This window comes from Thunnus albacares, chromosome 12, assembly GCF_914725855.1.
Source record: "Thunnus albacares chromosome 12, fThuAlb1.1, whole genome shotgun sequence".
NCBI lineage: Eukaryota > Metazoa > Chordata > Actinopteri > Scombriformes > Scombridae > Thunnus > Thunnus albacares.
The window spans coordinates 8289456-8307023 of record NC_058117.1 but is presented as its reverse complement, the minus strand read 5'-3'; the positions used below and the strand labels follow the sequence as shown (position 1 = coordinate 8307023).

Below are 17568 nucleotides of genomic sequence, written 5' to 3'. Positions count from 1 at the left end.
AATCTGTTTCCATCTGTCTACTTGTAACAAAGGTATAGTATGTGCAGTCACATTTTGTACAATTTTGTAAAAATAAACCTGCAGTACATCCCCACCCACTGACCCACACATCAAATATCACAACTCTTTATTTGGGCTTCTTTTTATTTATTTCAGCTGCACAAATGCTCATTAACCATCACCATCGCATTGTTGAGAGATTCTGTCAATCAACAAAAGATAGCCATTCAATTTGCACACAGCATAAAAGCTTTTCTATACATCTATATACAATGTTCCCATTACTTCCCAATCATATATACAGCTAGACACTAGTAAAAGGCCAATAAACAAAAGAAGAATTGTGTCAAACTGAAACCAAAAAAAGTTTTTTTAAGTATAACTTAAAACCTGGTGGTAATCTTAACAACAAGGTTGTCAAGAATTCTTTGCCTTCAAAGAAACCAATGTTCTAAAATGCTAAAAATATGGATATATACACTTCTGTTGCTGGAACTATTGAAAATGAAGACATTCAATATTTTAACAGATGGATAACTGTACATTTCTACCTGCAATCTGCGTAGAAGAAATGTCATTCAGAAACAAGGATCACTTTACAATTAGAATTAATGATCGGTTACAGCTTATGCTCAATGCGTTTGACACCGTTCTTTACATCCAGAGCAGTGCCAGTTAACACTAAACACTGGCATCTTTCTTCTACTGCGATGTGTAAGAATTTGTTTACACTACAGAGAGGTATGGAGCACAAGATGCGAGTGAGAAATCCTTCTGTGTTGAGGCAATAACAAAGGAGATGGCGGGTGATGGATATTAACAGATAGAACTGGCCTTGTAGTTTGAATAATCTTAAGATTAAGAGAATCTGTTATCCATTTTAATATATTAGGCCGACATTATGACTTTAAAAATCCTAAAGCTCCCAATGCTCTATCACTACATAAACACAGTTTGTATTTGTTGCATGCTTATTGAGGCTGAGCAGCAGTTTTCTTTCACATCTGTACACGCAGCATCGAAATATAGAACATAAAGAGTGCACAAGTGTCTTTTCGATTTGTACACTTGCCAAAAGTGCTGAGACATTGTAGTTAACTTAATACACACACAGTACATTCCCCCAAAAGGCCACCTTTAAAAATAAGCAACAGGGCTCAGACAAATATGGGAATATACAGAGGGGTACAGCAGGACAGGAGAATGTATATATGCATGATCTTTTCAATGATTAAAGAATGAGTGTTGCCTATATGACTTGAAGATACAGTAGACAAATAACATAAACACAAACACTAGAAGACAACAGACAGTTGCTCTTTGGGTTGAAGGTACATGCCACTAAGAATTTCCCATCGACAGGATAAAAAACTGAATACGTAGACCTGGCTGAACAGAATTTAACCAAATTTCTAATAATTTGTTAACAATTAACATTTTAAAAAATCCTATCCAGCTGCTGTTTTTTACATTTGAGGTGACATTCATGTATTATTTCATCCCACCAACTGATAAAAGTGACCTGAGCAACATCCACAACATTATCTTTACCTGCAAGGAACCAGACATCTATCAAACACATTCCTATGCTGGGAAGCATGAAAGAGTTCCACCTTCAACAATCGAGCAGCGACATTACTCGTCAGCGCTCTACATGCAGTCTGTTTCACACATCTTTCCCCAACATACACCTGCTTACCTCTGAACACCTGACAATCATGTACAAGTATCTAATAACAAAGCTACATATGTGGAAATATCTATGAGTTTACACAAAGGTGACAGCATGAAGATACGACGTTGTCCAACATGAGCACTCGGCAACATACTTTGTCTCTGATTCACGGCTCATGGGTCCATGCCTCTCTCCGTAACCCCTGAGCTCTTAAAATCTTCCCCGTTAACCCCCCTGGTTGTTGCCGACCTTGCTGGTTTCATCTGGTCTCCAGGTTCTTGCCCTCCAACACCAGCTGGATCTCTTTGGCATCCAGAGTCTCATACATGAGCAGTGCATCTGCAAGGCTCTTGTGCTCCTTGGCGTGAGACTTCAGGAGGGCTTTGGCACGCTCGTAAGACTCCTGGAGACAGTTAGAGAAATGTTGGTTAGGAAAAGTATGAATGGGCCGCTGTAGTGGGTTTTAATGTTCAGCTGTTCTTAAAATAGAAAAAACACACACCTTCAATAACACCCTGACTTCTTGCTCCACAGCTGCTTGTGTCTCTGGGCTCTGCTGTGTCATGTCAGCGTAGGTCATCACACCCAACTGAGAGAAAGGGAGTGAAGCAGGATCATAAATATACGTAAGATTATAGTAAAACTGTAGATTGTGATGCATGCGCTGTACAAATACTATGAACAGACCTTTTCACACATTCCAAATCTGGTCACCATCAACTTAGCGATCTTGGTGGCACTATCAAAGTCGCTTGACGCTCCTGGTGAGAAAGAATTGACATGTATGTAACCATACAGGTACATGTTGCCTTTTTAAATTTTAACTGACAATATCTCCTTCAGGAGCTCTTCCTAACCTGTTGTGATGTATTCACGACCGAATATGATCTCCTCTGCTACACGGCCGCCCATACTGACGTCCATCTGGGCCAGCAGCTGAGAGCGAGTCTCACTCCAGCGATCATTCTCTGGGAGCATGGACACCTGGCAAGAGGAAAAAGGAAGAGAGAATGTTAAAAGTGTGATGTAAAGAAATATTCAGAGTTAAACTATTTACTGTATTAGCTCTAGGTTTCCTTACATGTCCCAGACTGGGCCCCCTGGGCATGATAGTGGCTTTGTTGATTGGCATGGCGTCTTTGGTGTAGTAAGCTACAATTGCATGACCTGATTCATGGTATGCTGTGATAAGCTTGTTCTTCTTGTCTATTTCTGCACTCCTCCTCTCAGGGCCTTGAGGAAAAGAGAAGAAGAGGGAATGGCAACAAAAAAGAAAAAGGGTTATGAGACAGAAAAATAAACATTATCATCATATTCTTAGTTTGATAAGAGTGGTTCTAGTAATATTTTCTATTAGTCTAGGACTTGCAAAGCTATGTCGCTGCTCACCCATGAGGATTTTGTCTTTAGCAAACTCCAGCTCCTTCATGGTTACCATGTCTTTACCATCAACTGCTGCCTTCAGGGCAGCCTGGTTTACCAGATTTTCTAGGTCAGCGCCGGAGAAGCCCACAGTGCCCCGGGCAATGATATTGGCCTCAATAGCTGCAGAGATTAACACACAATATCCACAAAAGTCTCATGGTCAGTCTAGTACTCAGATTGGGCTAATGTTTTAGCAAAGCAAACATTCTTAAAATATTCAGCCACTTATGTCACCTCATTAAAAAATACTGTACCAACAAATCAACAATAACAATGCTGTGCTGTGCTGTGCCAAGGTATTCAGCTATTCATAGTGGCTGAAACATCATATATCATACTAATGCATATGAAAAAAAAAATATTGTGGCACATCCAGGATTATCTGATGATTATTTCACACCTGGATCCACTTTAATCTTCTTCAGGTACCAGTTGAGGATCTCTGTGCGTCCTTTCACATCTGGTTTGGGGACAGTCACCTGCATGTCAAAACGTCCTGGGCGGATCAGGGCACTGAAAGGGAAGATGAGCTGGTTAGCGAAATACTAATATCAGCATACAACTCAGAAGCACTGTATTATAAACAGCCTCGAGGCTGCAGTGTATACTTTGTGACTGACAAGGAAAGCTGTGACTCTCTAGGTTGTAAACTCTGACATTTATACACGTGAGCTCTGACATTTTCATTAAGCAGCAGGAAGAAATGAAGAGGTAAACATACTTATCCAAAGCCTCTGGGAAGTTGGTGGCTCCGATGATGATCACGCCTTCGTTTGGTTTAAACCTATAAAATATTAACACGGTGTACATGTAGGTCAGTGTCTGCAGAGTTTTTGCAAAAAAAAATCTTCAGCACACTTTAAATTCATAATCTGTGACACAATGCAGTTATTCTTGTGTTGACCAACGCTGTACTTAATGGTGCTGGCTGGGCGCCTTTGTGGCTAATGTGACTGCCATGAATTATCTGTAGTTGTATAAGCCAACGGCAGACAATGCTTCAAATCAGTGAGCAGGATTTGCTTATGGCAATATTGGATTTACAGGATTTTTGCATCAATGTGATTTGTCTGATATACCTACTAGATCAGCCAAAAACCTGATATTCCAATCTAGTTAACAGTTTTTTGACTGAACTTACAAAAACATACTGAATCACATTGCATATTGCTGTCACAATATAAAATTACATGTACCATAATAGAAGATTTTATCCATATTGCCACCCTCCTGCTGGACACACATGCAGCACTGCTTTTTGGCCACAAATATGTTTATGATTAAATACGAATTAAACTAACCCAACATGCATGCCAGATAATTAAACAGTTAAAAATGTAACTGATTACCCATCCATCTCAGCAAGTAGTTGGTTGATGGTCTGTCTGGAGTAAGGGTGCATGGGAGACTCGATCCTTTTCCCACCAACGCTGTCCAGTTCATCAATAAAGATCACGCAGGGAGCATTACCTTTAGCCTCCCCTGGAAAAAAAGCAGTAAGACAAGACATTATTTGTGATACTGATAGACATACTGTATGTACCACAATATTATCGATTGTTTGTGCAACAATCAGGCGGTCCTTGAGTTAGGAAAAGTAAACTTCACACAGCTTTTATAGAAGAAAAAAGGGGGGGAGGGGATCATTAAAATGTTAAAAGACTTACTAAAAAGGTTCCTAATGCGGCTGGCTCCCACTCCGACAAACATCTCATCAAACTCTGACCCGGAGGCATAGTAGAATGGCACATCTGCCTCTCCTGCCACCGCCCTAGCTAGTAGGGTCTTACCAGTCCCTGGAGGGCCAACCAGTAGGACACCTAAAGTAAAAACAGGTAGGGACAAAAAGATGAGACAGAATGAGAGAGAGATACAAAAAAACTCTTGAATGGAACTGTGTCTCAAACTCATCTTTAACGACCAATCTTTAGATCATAACACATGTGCTGTAAGTGAAGAATAAAGTAAAACTTTTCATCTAAAATGCACAGTGAGCATCAGCCTACCTTTTGGCAGCTTTCCTCCCAAGGCTGTGAACTTCTGTGGGTTTTTCAGGAACTCCACCACTTCCTGCAGCTCATTCTTAGCTTCTTCTACCCCTTTGACGTGCTCAAATGTCACGTTTTTCATCTGGACAGGGTCCACTGCCGAGTCCAGGCCTGATGTGGTTCGGAACCGCACTGTCCAAAATGGTTAGATTAAAGTTCGAAATCACACTGCATGGCATGGTTAATGAGCACAAAACAAGCACCTATTATTTAATAGGAAGGAGTTATTTAATGACCACATCTATTGCATATATTAGTCATTCAACTCAACAAGTTAGAATTTATTATTCTTGTCTGCAAGGAGTTTTAGACAGTTCACTCATAACAAGTTTAGTTATTTTTCTTTTCAGGGTTAATAAATGTTGCAAGGATTAGTTTGCCAGGCAAATGTTGAGCTTGGTTGTTGTTAATAATAATATTTGAATCTATTAATATATTAACATATATGGAGAAGATTTCATGTGTACCATGAAATGAACAGGTTTAAAGGGGAAAAGGAGCCTTTACCCGATATGAAGGGGGTCTTTGAGATACCATAGAGCCCAACAAGAAGCAGCACCAGCAGGATGAGACGAGTCCTTCTCAGAGAGTCTGAACAGATGGATACACGACAGGAAAACTATACTTCAATACTGTTTAATGCTTAATATTGGAACCTCAGTTTATGGGCTATGTATGGTAAAATGTTGGCTCATGCAGTATTTAATACAGCAGTCATGTACATTAAAGCTGTCAGTATTTCAACCTCCAGAAGAGAAAAAACAGGTAGGTGAAGTGGCATTAGATGCATCTTCCACCTTCAAGGGAAAATAATTCCTCTATTAAAACTTGCCTTGTGTGCGTTGTGTCAGAGCTTGGGCTTTCAGGAAACCTTCAGCAAAGCCCCTCTTAAAAGCATCCTGCTGTCCATCAGGTATGTTCTTGCTCTTCAACATGCTGTCTAGACTTTCCACTTCAATCCCCTTGTCACGTGTCAGGAAACCCTGCAGTACGAGGCAAGATGTGTTAGCAGGAATTTGCAGAGCTAGAAGCACTCCTTCACTTTACCCACACCTTTATTTTCCAGGCGATCACACAAGGCCTGAAAACACAAGATGCACCTGCTCTGCTTGTATTTTAAGTGCACAAGAAGAACAGCTGGAGGTATTCTTTTATGTTGCTAGGCAACTGCAAAGTCTGCTGCTGTCAATAATTTAGCAAACATATCAGCTGATTGCATTGGTTAACTTAATACAAAAAATCATGCCATCCATTTCACTCATGAAAATATAAGCCTGTTGGTGACACCAGCTGGGCAGAAACACTGACTGCTTATTAACTTTTGCTGATTTTTTTTGTTTGCAGCAGATCTAATAGAACAAATGCACACCTTTGTTTTGTCCATCACAGAGAGAAAGAAAGCATCCTGTACAATCATGGCCTTAGTCACGTCAACATGTTAGTGCTGACATAGTGACACTTAGTGGTTCAACAGTTTAAAACTGTGTCCTTTATTAACACATGGATGATGTTTTACCTTCATAAAAGATGGTGTAAACCCTTCAGATTCTATCGGGCGGTCGAAGGCTGACTGCAGTCTTCTGGTTTTGCTCCTTAAAGTCTTAAAGCCTCTGCTCTGGACCCAGACTTGACATGTGCAGTAAGTAGATGATGTTTAAGTAAAGTAAAAAGAAAAACTTTTTCTACACCATATGATTTTTTTGGATTAGCAAAAATAAAGTTAAATGGATCATTTTCACAATTACTGGAATATCTGTCATTCTTTCAGGAGTAGGGATGCACGATATTGGATTTTTTGCCGATATCCGATATGTCGATATTTCCAACTCATTGTGGCCGATTGCCGATGCCGATACTGATATATGCACATATTTTTTTTCCAGCTGGCTGAGGAGACTATTATGCATGCAAGCATAGATTGTACTAAGTATGGTCAAGAAAGACAATATATGAAGGAAGAACTTAGGAGGACTGGAATTTAGGAGCTCAGCGTTAAAACTTTAATGAACCTGCCAAGTGGGTGGAGCAGTAGTTTTCTTTGAGTTCATTAGACAGACAGGATTAATGTGTAGGATTTAATCTCTGGTCCACACTCCGGAGCAGAAGGTGGTGGTAATGCACCTAATACGCTGGTTGCCAACCACCGTTATAAACCAAAAAGAAGAAGATCTTTTTTCCCCAAACAGAGCGGTACATCCTGTCAGCCAAGGTGTTTCCTATCTGTGCAGCCGACTAACCAGCTCCTCCGCGGACTATTTTACCCTGACGGTCCCGGCGCTTCCTCTGTAGGCTCCACTCCAAGCTGCCCGTCAGAGAGCACGGAGAGCCAAGGCTACCGTTAGCTGAGAGGCTAGCAGAGCATTAGCCGCAGCATGACCGGAGGGAAGCACAGCCAGCTAGCCTCCGCTAGAAGCAGCGGGTCTGACGGGCAGCTGAGTGAAGTGGAGCATGCGGAGAAAGCACTGGGACCGTCAGGGTGAAACAGTCCGCGGAGGGAAGCACAGTCAGGCGGCGGAAGAGAAGGCAACAAATCAGCCTCTCATAAGCGGCATTCATTTCGGCCTATGCCGATATTTCATTTTAGAGCTTATATCAGCCGATACCGATGACGTGCCGATAATATCATGCATCCCTATTCAGGAGTACTGTTTCTGTATCTGCATTCAAATTACATACAAACAACTTAATTTACTCCTTCATTAGTAACAACAAAGTACAAGGCTTTAGATCAGTGATAAACTATTATACTATTTATACATGTTTCTAACTCATAGTTACCTGGATAGTGTTGTAGCTCTGTGCAGACAGACTGAAGAGATAAGGGGTGCTGCCTGGAAAAAACTGGGGCTGACATGGGACCACATGAGAACCCTGGAAACAGAAGAAAAATGATGTTTATTGCACATACAAAAGAAATGAACACACTGTTTACTGTAACACCTTCAGGAAAAAGGGGATGTGAAAGCAAGAGGCTTTGTTAAGACTGTCATCTAGTAGCTTATTAGATGGATCACAAAAGATAAAATGCATCAGAATCTTCTTACAAATGCTCACCGCCTTCACTAACCAGTTTCCTGACTAACACTCTGCTTCTCTATGCACAACACTGTGTTTAAAATGAGCAGAAGACAGACACATCTACTGAAGTGGATACAAGGTAACAGGTGGGAGGCTTATTCAAAACAAAGATACACATCCCTACCATGCTTGTTGTGGAAAAAGGAGGGTGTAGAGAGATGAGAAGTCCTCCAGGCTGTCTGACCGCTGATACCAAATGGAAGCGGCGCCTCCTGCGGGCTGAGGCGCGGTAACACACGATTCACCAGCTCATCCAGCTGCTGTGCTCCCAGGTCTGATAAGCCAAGCTCCCGCAGGTTCCACATGGGCTGCAGACACATGAGTTACAAACTTCTATGTAAGAGATGTGTGTTATATTTCCCACGAAGTTATTCTGGAACAGGTTTTTGCTACTCAAGTCGAGCAGGGCTTGGAAGACTATTTCCTACTAACGAGTACCTCTGAGCAGTGTAGTTCTGGGTCTGAGGCATGCTCCTTGTGTATTCTTGATTTGCTGGTGGCACTGCTGCTGCTCCCCACTGAGCTCTTCAGAGAGTGGAGGACGTTGAGGAGGTGACTAAGGGGTACAGTCACCTGTGATCACATATAAGCCAACAGTGAGTGAAGTGGCATGTTATGAATATTGAAGAAATATCATACATGTTACCATTCAACAGAGATCCTATTGGTTAAGTAGCCCACATGTGTGTTGCTCACATGTGAAGTATAACAGTCGGCTGTTGTTACAAGCTTACATGAACTGAATCAAGCTTATGATGTAGTTCTAAATTCATAAGCAATTATCAATTATTAGTAGAAAAGTCGGTTTAATTGCTGTTTATATGTCAGCCGTCAGTAGTCAAGCATGTTGCTCACTGACGCAGTTAGTTTCCCATCTGGCAGCTAAGGGCACACTGAACTCAACAGAGCACTGCGGCTAAAACAAGTTAGCTCCTCTCAACGGCCGGCACATTTATTTCAGTTCAAGACAACCATACTGACACAATGTCTACTGACGTAAAAAAACAATAGGAAAGGTCGACAGCAGTATGGATCATAAGAGCTAAGGTTAACTTAGCTGGCTAGCACGCTCAACTTCACCGGGCTGGGACCAAAACAACAACAATGCTAATGTTAGCTTGGCCTAACGTCACTTGGTTTCCTACCTGTGGCTGTACGGTCATTGTCAAAGAAAACATTCTGAATTCTCACAGGTACAAGGCGGTCGTTAAGCTATGCAAGTTGTACCAACAACCCTGAGAGTTAAAGGTCCTTGCTGCTTTCACTTTAACTTTCTGTAGCAGGCATAGCAAGTCCGACAGCCGAAAACAAACCGGATGTGACCTCTACCATGTTGTAACAAATTTTGTCGTCGTTGTCTAGATGGTTACCCTAGATTTGCGAAACTATCGCGAGATCTGTACGAGCTGTTTCTTCATTGTGCTCGTTGTGCAAAATAATTAGGTTTTATGATGTGACAACGATGTGGTTAAGGTCTGGTGAGGTTTAAGCACAAAAAACACTTCGATAGGGTTAGGGAAAAATCATGGTTTGGGTTGAAATGATCACTCTCGCGAGATCTTTCGCGGGTCTAGGGTTACCATCTAGACGCGACCAAATTTTGTATCCCAGCCAAGGTTCCGCTTATCCAGCTTTAGTTATCCTAAAATTATAATATATTCTAATTTAGTCTAAAGTGTGATAAATGCGATATTGGCCCTGCATACTTACCCCTTATATTTCTCAGCGTATAGTTTTTATTTCTTCAGAAATAACATATTTCATGCACATATACACATCTGAACATCAAAATCTCAAATTCATGAAAATGGAATGTGTTTGTCCCAAGAATGTGTTTATTGCATGTTAAACAACATCAAATTATATATCATATAATTATATGCTGATGCTTTACACTGTATATTTTAAAGCGCTATGCCCTTGCTTAAAACAAAACATTCTTCCATTCCATGTTTACTGTGCAGCTCACAATAAAGAAGAATGAATATACATATGTAGATATATGGATTGTCTGTACTACACTTTTTTTTGCAAAAGTGCAATCTTTGATACTATTGCACTGAAGCTATAAAATACATATATACACATATGTCACCATATTGTCACCTTAAATGTCTTTTTGGTCTAAAAAGAAATGTCAGACAATATAAAGGGCTGATGTCCTTAGTCCTCAGAAAAAATACTGAGTAACATTCGATACAAAAAGAACCTTAAATAAACAGTTAAATGTACAACAAATACAATAATTGTAAATGACAATGAGAGAAAATCTGCACCAGTTAAAGTCCACAGCTATGGTATAATCATGAATTTATTACTATTAAAAGTTGACTCAGTTACTGTATGTGATATTGAGTTCCCGGTGATCCAAACTGAGACATGTCAAAAAGCAGATCACCACCTAATGCTACATTTACTGTAACAAATCAAATGTCCCTATATTAATATTACACAAACCTCCCCTTTGTAAAACACCTAAAAACTCTCATTGAAGTCAGTTTCTCATTCCGTTTCCTCTGCGGTGCTTCATCTGTGAGTCAAACACAAATTCAGCTAATTCACCCAGGATTCACTGATTGATGCCAACAGTTTTCAAACAATTCAGGTGATTTTCCTGTGAGGAGAAGAGTTTAACACTGAGTTTAAGTTGTCTGTCTGTTGATAGTGTGACCATAAAGCAGTGATGATAGACCTGGAAATATTTGATCAGTATTCTTCTCACCGTCTCCTCCGCTGTAGGTAAAGCTGGACAAGCCAATGGGCAATGAGAGGCCAGAGTGCGGTCAACGCCACTGTGATTGGAGAATGGTCGAAAGGCCACCAAGTTGGTCTCAGAAACTATAAAAACAGAGAACTGGCATGAAGGCAGTTGCTTGTTTCCAGACTAGATACTTATTTGTCATTTTAAACTTTAGGTAACAATGGAAAATATTTTTAGAGGGACCTTTCGTGCTACAGGTAGGGACTCCTCCTGCCTTGGTGAAGATGATCTTGACTTAAAAATGAAAGAAGAAAATATATAAAAACATCAGTAAATACTTAAGTCATGGAGACTGTCATCAGCCGTGTTACATGTCTGTACACAGGTGCCTGAAGGAAAAATAAATAAGTGTAATGTGACATGAGAATTTTCCCCCTATATTCAAAGTGTAGTGACCAGAGTCTTTCACCTGTGACACAGTGAGGACCTCCAGACTCTGCAGCCTGTGCAGCACATTGGCCATATCATGCTGCAGCCTAAGCAGAGCCGTTGCTATTTGCTCGTTGATGTTTCCCCTGGAAGTGCTGTCAGGATGTCTGCGCTGTGACACACAACAGCAGGCAGCGTCGACACTGACACACAACTGAGAGCTGCAAGCGGTCTTTGGCGATTGAGAACCTGAAACGGGAGCCAGACTGTGACAGTTGAAAGGTACAACGTGCAGTGTTGTTTGTGTGCCAACCTGTGATGCCTTTAAATGCTTAGGAAGGTAAATTAAGGACACTAAAGGGATAAATAAATTAGGGATACAGGAATACAGTGTCAGTATAAGTCAAAAAGTTCACTCCTGTAGTCTCACCTCTCTCTCTTCTTGACAAGGAGCTGTTGTGACTGGTTATGCCACTATTTTCTTTAAGGTAGGAATCTCCTATGAGTACTTGATCCTCTCCTCCATTCAGAGTGGTGTTGCTCTCAAACCAAAGATCATTTTGCCTCACTGAGGCAGCTCCTGATCCATGTGACTGGACTTTTGATGTCGACAGCCCCTTGTTGGACAAAAATGAGAGTCAACTGCAGTTTGAATAGCCATCGATAAGCCAGAGCACCTTAAACTCCTGTTGGACTGTAATGTAGCTCTTTACCACTTTGTTTCTATTATGTTAACATGATTACAGTAAATGAACAGTAAGACATTCTGGGAAATACACATATTCGCTTTCATATTGAGACTCAAATATCAACCCATAAAATATGAAGCTACAGCCTATTGCCATGTTATATATCATTTATTTAATCTGTATTAAGACCAAACAGTAAAAACAACTAGTTGTGGGTTTACAGGAGGTTATATGCTGAAATATTTCTTGGCCTGCAGCTTCTTGAAGTCTTGTCGTGTAGTGAGCTTTAGAGGTTGAGAGTAGAGGATGTTTTTTTAACCCATTGACAGCGCCAGCAAACTGTTTCCTGGCTGTAGCTTCATATTTACCATACAGACATTAAGAGTGATATCAACCCATTCATCTAACTCTCAGCAAGAAAGCAAATGCTGCGTATTTCCCAAACTGTGGAAACTTATCATTTAATATGGAGCACACTTAAGAGGATGGATACCTCTTCCATGGCTAGATGCTCCATTGAGTCACAGAATTCCTCATTATCCGAGTCTGTGGATCGGTAGTTTTTCTCAGGAACAGCATCTTTATGATCTGTAAGGTGCAAATCACAACATGCCAACGATGAAAAAACATGAAGGTTAATTCACTGTTGTTTACTGTACATCTACTGAGTATTTTTAAAAGGCAATGTTTATTAACCTTTATATTTCACATTTAATTATCCTTATTTAAGTAGGGAGTTGTTGGTAGCATTTATAAGTAACAGCTATATGCTCTACCATAAGGACTATACAGTACTATATAGTATGTCTTACATACTGTACATGCATGTTTAAATATTTTGACATTTGTGCATTTTTTTCTGTTTACTGCTTATTTTACATTCTTTGTGCACTTGGGCTGTTATTGTGGACTGTCTGTTTTGATGCTGCAATAATCAAATTTCCCTACAGGAATAATTTATCTTTCTGTTTATCTTATCTTTTTATATAGCAAAGATTCTACAGAGCAGTAATCAACATAGACTGTTGAGGTATGTGTTATTAAATCTCTGCTTTTTTAGACACTGTTATACAACCATATATGTAATTTGTGCACAAATGTATATTCTTACCACTCAGGTGTCCATTAAAGTGCATGTATAAGTTATTCTGTGCACTGGGCTCTATGAAACAGGCCAGTTCCTCCTCCTCCACCTCGCTGTTGAGGGAGCTGTGGGTCCCGTTGGTAAAGGAGGACATGCTGGGCTCCACGCTGCTGCTGGACCCCCTGGTGTCAGACCTCCACCTTTTGCCCTCCACTATCAGCATCCTCGGGTCAGGCCTCCACTCTGAGACAAGGAGAAAGCAATAGAGAGTGGGGGAGAGAGAAAGGAGAGATAGTTTGATGGAGAATACTAAGAATCACAGTACTTTTTAATATGCCTTTTTATTTATTCACCCTGGGTGAACCTAATGCAAATGTTTTTCTTTTATGTCACCAAAATGCCATTCTAAATATAATTCATTTATATGAATGTATTCAGAGGAAAAACACATCATGTTCAGTCACTTCACATGGAAACTATGTATGTTTCACACCCTTCAAATGAACTGAACAGTGAACTCAAGGGTGCTATACTTCAGTGGAAATTTAACTGGTCTTCAGTGACAATTGTTCCCCTTCCGTTTTAAACTGAGAATAGACAGAAAAATGAAAGAAAGTAGCGCATATACAACATGAATGCATAGAAATGAAGATGAGGATGAACATACAAAAAATGTTCTGATATGTGCCACATACGTAACCACAGTCCTTGTAGTACATTTTTCGACATGTTTAAATCATATTTAAAAGCACTTAGTTCTGTTGACAAAGCATTTTCAGTGAAAACGTAGTTTGCTTTTTCAAATTATTTAAAAAAAATACTTGGTGCTCTGTTGGTGTTTGTCATGTCTACAACGCAGAAAACTTCACAGCACATAACAGCTAACAACTAAAACTACGTACTAGTACCTTCTTCCTTCTCTTTGTCTTCATCTTCTGTATTGTCTTCTTCGTCACCATTCTCCTCCTCCTCACTTTGCTTCCAATCACTACTTTCCTCTTTTCTCTCGATCTCACTACTTTCTCTGCTTCCCTCTGCCTCCTCGCTACTGACACTCACGCCATGAACATAGTCTGTTTCTTGATGGTTTTGTATATCATCCCATAGATCCCCGTAGCCTGAACAACGAGGAAAACAATCAACTCTTGATCAGATTACATGTTGTACAAGAGTAAATCTACAGGAAGCAACGACACACACACACACACACACACACACACACTTGGCTGATACACTGGTTGTACACACTACATCTACACCACAAAGCAAAAATACCAACGTAAACCAACAACCCAACAAACCAACACACTGACTAACTATGGAGCAAGTCAAGACAGATTACACTGAGAAACTTCCATTCAACCGATTCCCCACAATTCCTACAGTGCATTTAAATTCAGCCAAGGACGATGCCTTTGACAGTCAAATGAAAGGCAGAGGAAAGCAATTTAATTAGGTTAAAAAAAAGCATATAGCCTACACTCTGGGACCACAAGCAACAATCTTTCAGCTCTAAATCTACTGCAAGTGCAAACACAAAAGACTTGCCTTCCATTGCTGGTTTCTTAAAGGGCTTGACCTGCTCATCTAGTGATAAAAAGACATGTAAGAAAGGCTTAGTCTGTGAAAAAAGCGTTATCTCTCAAAGAGAATTAACAGCAGTATTACATCCCACTTGAGCAGCAGTGCCCTCAGTGGATTGCGTCGTGGTTTTCCTTTGATGTGCCTTCAAATGTGGAGAATGATGGCATTTCTGATGATGTACAGTACCTGTGTGATTTGCAAAAGGCCTTGTGAAGGGCCTCCTGTCCACCTCATTTTCTGCAGCCTCTTCTCCTTCTACCTCAGCGTAGAAGTTGCCAAGCTTCTGTATCAGGTCAGACACTTCATCAGAGATCGGGATGGTCTCCAAAATCTGACAACACACACATTAAAAAAGAGATTGAGAGCAATTTAAAATTGTGAGAATAAAACTCGTGTGTAAGGATAGGTGTGGTGGGATTGTCAAGAAGTCACAGGAAATTGTGTAAATTAGATGTAAATATATATTGTGAAGGCTGACCAATTTATCTGTTGAGTCAGTTCATTAAGTTTGATTGTAAACAGCTGGTAACTGGAGGACATGAATCCTTCTTAGGTGCTATGAGGCGGAAAATTATTTGCAAACGCAATCTCTGTTGTTAATTAAAAGGTTTTGTCATTGTGGAACAAATATGCACACAACAAATAGAGCCAGTTTTCTGTAAGTTTTTTTTATAAGCTGCATCAGATTTAAATGAATTGTCTTTCCACACAGTGTCTTTAGAGACATGGAGATCAGAAATATATATTAGAAAACCTGCATTTGAACATTTTTTATGACAAAACATTAAATGTAAAGTCAGGTGTGTTTATCATTCATTATGCTGCTTCTATTAAGCTTTAGTTTCCCCTGACAGGACTTACCAGCTGGATGTCCTCAACATAATTCCTCATGGCTTCCTCCTTTGTCATATTTCCTAAAGAGCTCCATGCATCCCTGGCAACACAAAGTCATGGGTCAACACTGAATCACTGAGAAGAAAGTGAGCATTGAATAACTGGAAACATGCAGTTACAGTGCTATCAGAGTAAATGGTGCAGAAATCTCACCAAACTTAATCTGTAAAAAGTCTGTATTACTGGAGTATATAGTATATTATACAATGCATATACCTGCAGTATTGTTAAATACATCGTGAGTGACTGTGCCTTTGACCTAGGCTCAGGATGGGCAGGGGGTGAGAGTCTGGCAGTATGAATCGTATGGATCTTACATACAGCTGTCTGTCTCTGGTGTGGCCACTAGCCAGAACTACTCTACTACCATTTAGTAGTGGAATATAACCATTACATTTGAATTAAGACAACATATAATAATTACTTACCATTTAGCTTTTCCACTTGAGTCCCAGAAGCCAGTTGGTCTGGGGATGTCACACGGCCCCAAGGTGGCCTGCTTATAGTAACTGTAGAACATCAGCATCATGTCGTCAGATGGTTGGAAAGGACCTGAGAAATTAAGGAAGGAGAGTAGATGAGTAACTACTGAGATGGGGCATTATAAAGGGCCATTGCTAAAGTTACAATCACTTTTTTCAGGAATTTAGGGCAGCTTGAAACTGTATTAAAGCATTAAATGTTAAGATACATGTTGCTTGCATGAGTTGTTATTCGACTTGATTCAGTTAATCAGCTCTTATAGCAGCTTTATCAATAGAGGGCCAGCCAAGAGTAACAGCTCTTAAAGGCTCTGCATATAGGTCAGTCACCTGGAGTGTTTACACACCAACTAGTACAGACTTCACACTGTGTAGCACATAACCAAACACCTCCAATCAGCCAAACAGTCCAATCACGTTCATTCTTTTCCATATAGAACAAAGTAATCACCATCTTCAGGCAAACTCCGGATCACTTTAACTGCAGCAGCAAATTTAGCCTCCAGGCTGTATTTGTCCTCCTCCTGCGCCATGCTCAGTCCCAACAAGGATGACAGGAAGGAGTCCTCACATCTTCAACAAGAATTTCAAGCAATTATTGGGAAAAAAAAATCGAGGCAGTTTAGAAAGTGTCCAACAAGGGATAGGTCAACACAATTCGGTTATCACTGCAGCTTCTTGTCTTATCTAAGGATGCAGTTTTCTGTTTAATCGAGGAGATTTTAGGATAATTTATAAAGCCCTTATATGTTTAGATTTAACTGGTTGTATTCTAAACACAAAATGTTTATATGTATGGTTGATTTGTTAGACACTCACCATACAATTCACATTCGCCGGTGCAATAATCATTCATTAGCCCGGTGTCTGTCTGCAATATGCAGCAGAAAACCCATCTCGACTCCGGTCAAGGATGAGCCAAACAGTCAACATTGGATACTGAAATATGTATATGGGAACTGTAGTTTTTGTTGGACAAAACCTCGCCAACGGTGGGGAAAGGCTCAATGCTTACTCCTTCAATACCCACAAACCCCTCTAAGAGGGGATTTAAACCGCGGTGATGTATGGGAGATGTAGTGTAGGGAGGTCGTTCTGGTTTTGCCCAATATAGCAAAATACCACCTTTGAGTGCTTGCTTTATGCATATTCTCCTCGTCGAAAAATATTGCGATATAGCCTATATACAGGGTCTTTAGTATGTCATGGGTACTTTTTCACCAGTGATTTGGTTTTGTTATTTCATATGACGTTAACTGAAAAAAACAAAAATTATAGAATTGCAGTCGTTTGTAACGTTTTTTTAATTTATTTATGTGGGATATTGCCTTTTATCATAAGGCTTGATAATAATAATACATTTATGGTGTTGATGAGTCATTTAAACTATAAACTCGACTATTTTGATATGTTAATATATCAGTAATAATAATAATAATAATAATAATAATAATAATAATAATAATAATAATAATAATA

At 40.0% G+C, this 17568-nt stretch overlaps 2 protein-coding genes across 4 annotated transcripts; both read right to left on the bottom strand.

Moving 5' to 3' along the window:
- Positions 1-126: 126 nt before the first annotated feature.
- On the bottom strand, positions 127-9571 carry LOC122993686 (ATP-dependent zinc metalloprotease YME1L1-like). Of its 2 annotated transcripts, none has more exons than XM_044368054.1 (18): positions 9372-9571; positions 8665-8799; positions 8351-8534; positions 7927-8019; positions 6665-6774; positions 5981-6131; positions 5656-5739; positions 5107-5280; positions 4768-4920; positions 4450-4582; positions 3822-3884; positions 3501-3613; positions 3065-3220; positions 2757-2908; positions 2533-2659; positions 2363-2436; positions 2178-2264; positions 127-2078 (listed from the first exon to the last, which is right to left on the bottom strand). In XM_044368054.1, exons 1-18 carry the CDS (start codon positions 9402-9404, stop codon positions 1935-1937), a joined length of 2166 nt encoding a protein of 721 aa, XP_044223989.1. In that variant the 5' UTR covers positions 9405-9571; the 3' UTR covers positions 127-1934. The 2 variants fall into 2 exon arrangements, with proteins under 2 accessions (XP_044223989.1, XP_044223990.1); XM_044368055.1 differs by having other exon boundaries at positions 5107-5259.
- Positions 9572-10041: 470 nt separating this feature from the next.
- Positions 10042-17380, bottom strand: LOC122993739 (acyl-CoA-binding domain-containing protein 5A-like). 2 transcript variants are annotated; one of them, XM_044368146.1, is made up of 14 exons: positions 16909-17380; positions 16541-16662; positions 16036-16159; positions 15575-15647; positions 14900-15044; positions 14678-14716; positions 14038-14247; positions 13157-13372; positions 12539-12633; positions 11787-11973; positions 11397-11605; positions 11171-11221; positions 10949-11064; positions 10042-10840 (listed from the first exon to the last, which is right to left on the bottom strand). In XM_044368146.1, the coding sequence occupies exons 2-14, from the start codon at positions 16620-16622 to the stop codon at positions 10828-10830; spliced, it is 1560 nt and encodes a 519-aa protein (XP_044224081.1). In that variant the 5' UTR covers positions 16623-16662; positions 16909-17380; the 3' UTR covers positions 10042-10827. The 2 variants fall into 2 exon arrangements, with proteins under 2 accessions (XP_044224081.1, XP_044224082.1); XM_044368147.1 differs by lacking the exons at positions 14038-14247; positions 14678-14716 and having other exon boundaries at positions 16909-17379.
- Between the last annotated feature and the right edge of the window lie 188 nt (positions 17381-17568).

Excerpts from the sequence above, each read along its gene's own strand:
- LOC122993686 (XM_044368054.1), bottom strand. The coding sequence starts at position 9,404 with ATGTTTTCTTTGACAATGACCGTACAGCCACAG. Across the intron at positions 6,775-7,926 it reads AGAGCTACAACACTATCCAG|TCTGGGTCCAGAGCAGAGGC; the intron begins GTAACTATGAGT and ends GCACATGTCAAG. Across the intron at positions 3,221-3,500 it reads GAAGATTAAAGTGGATCCAG|CTATTGAGGCCAATATCATT; the intron begins GTGTGAAATAAT and ends TAATCTCTGCAG.
- LOC122993739 (XM_044368146.1), bottom strand. The coding sequence starts at position 16,622 with ATGGCGCAGGAGGAGGACAAATACAGCCTGGAGGCTAAATTTGCTGCT. Across the intron at positions 13,373-14,037 it reads AGACAAAGAGAAGGAAGAAG|AGTGGAGGCCTGACCCGAGG; the intron begins GTACTAGTACGT and ends TCCTTGTCTCAG. Across the intron at positions 11,065-11,170 it reads CCCTACCTGTAGCACGAAAG|TTTCTGAGACCAACTTGGTG; the intron begins GTCCCTCTAAAA and ends CTGTTTTTATAG.